We start from the raw sequence: 1,435 nt of genomic DNA, 5'->3' as shown, positions 1-1,435 counted from the left end.
CTCCACAAACACTAAAGTCAGCGAATCCCTTCCTGAAAAATTGTAAGCTTTGTTTACTCATAGGGAATTAGCATTACTACTTAATCTAAATTATTAACTGGCTTAATTCTAGTCCTCCTGCTAGAATAAATCTTGGAAGCATGCAAACAGAGCCAGTTAATGTAAGCATTGTCTTAGCCATGTTTAGAAAGAGGAGAAAAGACAGGGGAAAGGCCAGAAAATATGTAAAGAGATTCTCTTTACATGTAACTGACTATTCTTATTCATAATTTTACCTGTTGCACCTAACAGATCCAGCAAAATGACCGTTTATCTAAGTCTTCCACCCAAACTACTTTCTGTGTGATGTTCTCAGAGGTAGAGCCTACTCTGCCTACAGCCAAAAGATATATTCATCCAAAAGTCACGAGCAAGCATCTGAAACGTGAGAAAATACTCAATTATCTATTTTAATACATAAATTATCTGAATATAATGAATAAACACAAATGTTCTGAATAAAAGTTCAAACATCAAATAGTACCTGTATTTCCTTAGGAAAAGTAGCACTAAACATCATGGTGTGACGAATGCCCTTTGGTGGCATAGTATCTTGTTCAACTATACGACGTATCTGAGGTTCAAATCCCATATCCAGCATCCTATCAGCTTCATCCAACACTAAGTACCTATTAAAAAATCCCTCAGTTGATACTGGATCATTAGATCTGAGAAACTACTATATATAGTTGTGTAATTAATTACACTCATATAGTCAAACAGTAATATCGCAGTGTCACAATTTGACACATATTCAACAAATGCACATATACATACAAACACACACACACACACAAAATCATGAGATAAAAGCTCAAGGTGACAACCAAATTACCCAGGCTGATTGTTAAAATGAAGCTCAGCCTCAAATAAAATTTCACTTACTCTTTAACAAAACATTAACTGTAATTTTCAAAACTATATAGAAAATTAAATCATTAAACCAGTACTAGTAAAATACAACAAGAGTAATCAACTTTAAATACAAAATAGTTCATTTTGTATAAAATGTATATACATTTTGTATAAAATGAAATATAAAACTGACATACTTGCAGAAGTCTAATCCAATCTTTCCTCTTTCCATCATATCCACTAGACGTCCTGGAGTGGCTACTAACAAGTGGCATCCACGTTCTAAGTCCCGAATCTGCTGACCAATATCAGCACCACCATAAACTACACAAGGACGAACTCTAGATCGGTAGGAAAACTATAAGCAAAGAACATGTCAGTGGCTATAAAACATCATTTGATAAATCAGAAAAGCAATAATCAGTAAAATGAGTATTTTACTTTTCTGGCTTCCTCATAGATCTGTACAGCCAATTCTCTTGTTGGGGCTAAAACCAAGGATATTGGGTATTGTTTGCGGCGCCCATACCTTCCATTTTCC

The 1,435-nt window shown here is 34.5% G+C and overlaps 1 protein-coding gene across 1 annotated transcript; it reads right to left on the bottom strand.

The window, feature by feature from the left end:
- Positions 1-6: 6 nt before the first annotated feature.
- LOC108525954 (ATP-dependent RNA helicase DDX3Y-like) lies at positions 7-1,431 on the bottom strand (the record flags this gene model as incomplete). The annotated part of the gene is given in 7 exon segments (XM_017866704.1): positions 7-32; positions 276-299; positions 302-390; positions 392-417; positions 524-668; positions 1,092-1,252; positions 1,336-1,431. Coding segments are annotated over 7 exon segments (567 nt in total), but the record flags the coding sequence as incomplete, so codon positions are not given.
- Between the last annotated feature and the right edge of the window lie 4 nt (positions 1,432-1,435).

Source organism: Rhinopithecus bieti, unplaced genomic scaffold, assembly GCF_001698545.2.
Source record: "Rhinopithecus bieti isolate Rb0 unplaced genomic scaffold, ASM169854v2 scaffold_46432, whole genome shotgun sequence".
Classification (NCBI taxonomy): domain Eukaryota; kingdom Metazoa; phylum Chordata; class Mammalia; order Primates; family Cercopithecidae; genus Rhinopithecus; species Rhinopithecus bieti.
Note: the sequence above shows the minus strand (reverse complement) of the source record. Positions and strands in the feature narration are given on the sequence as shown.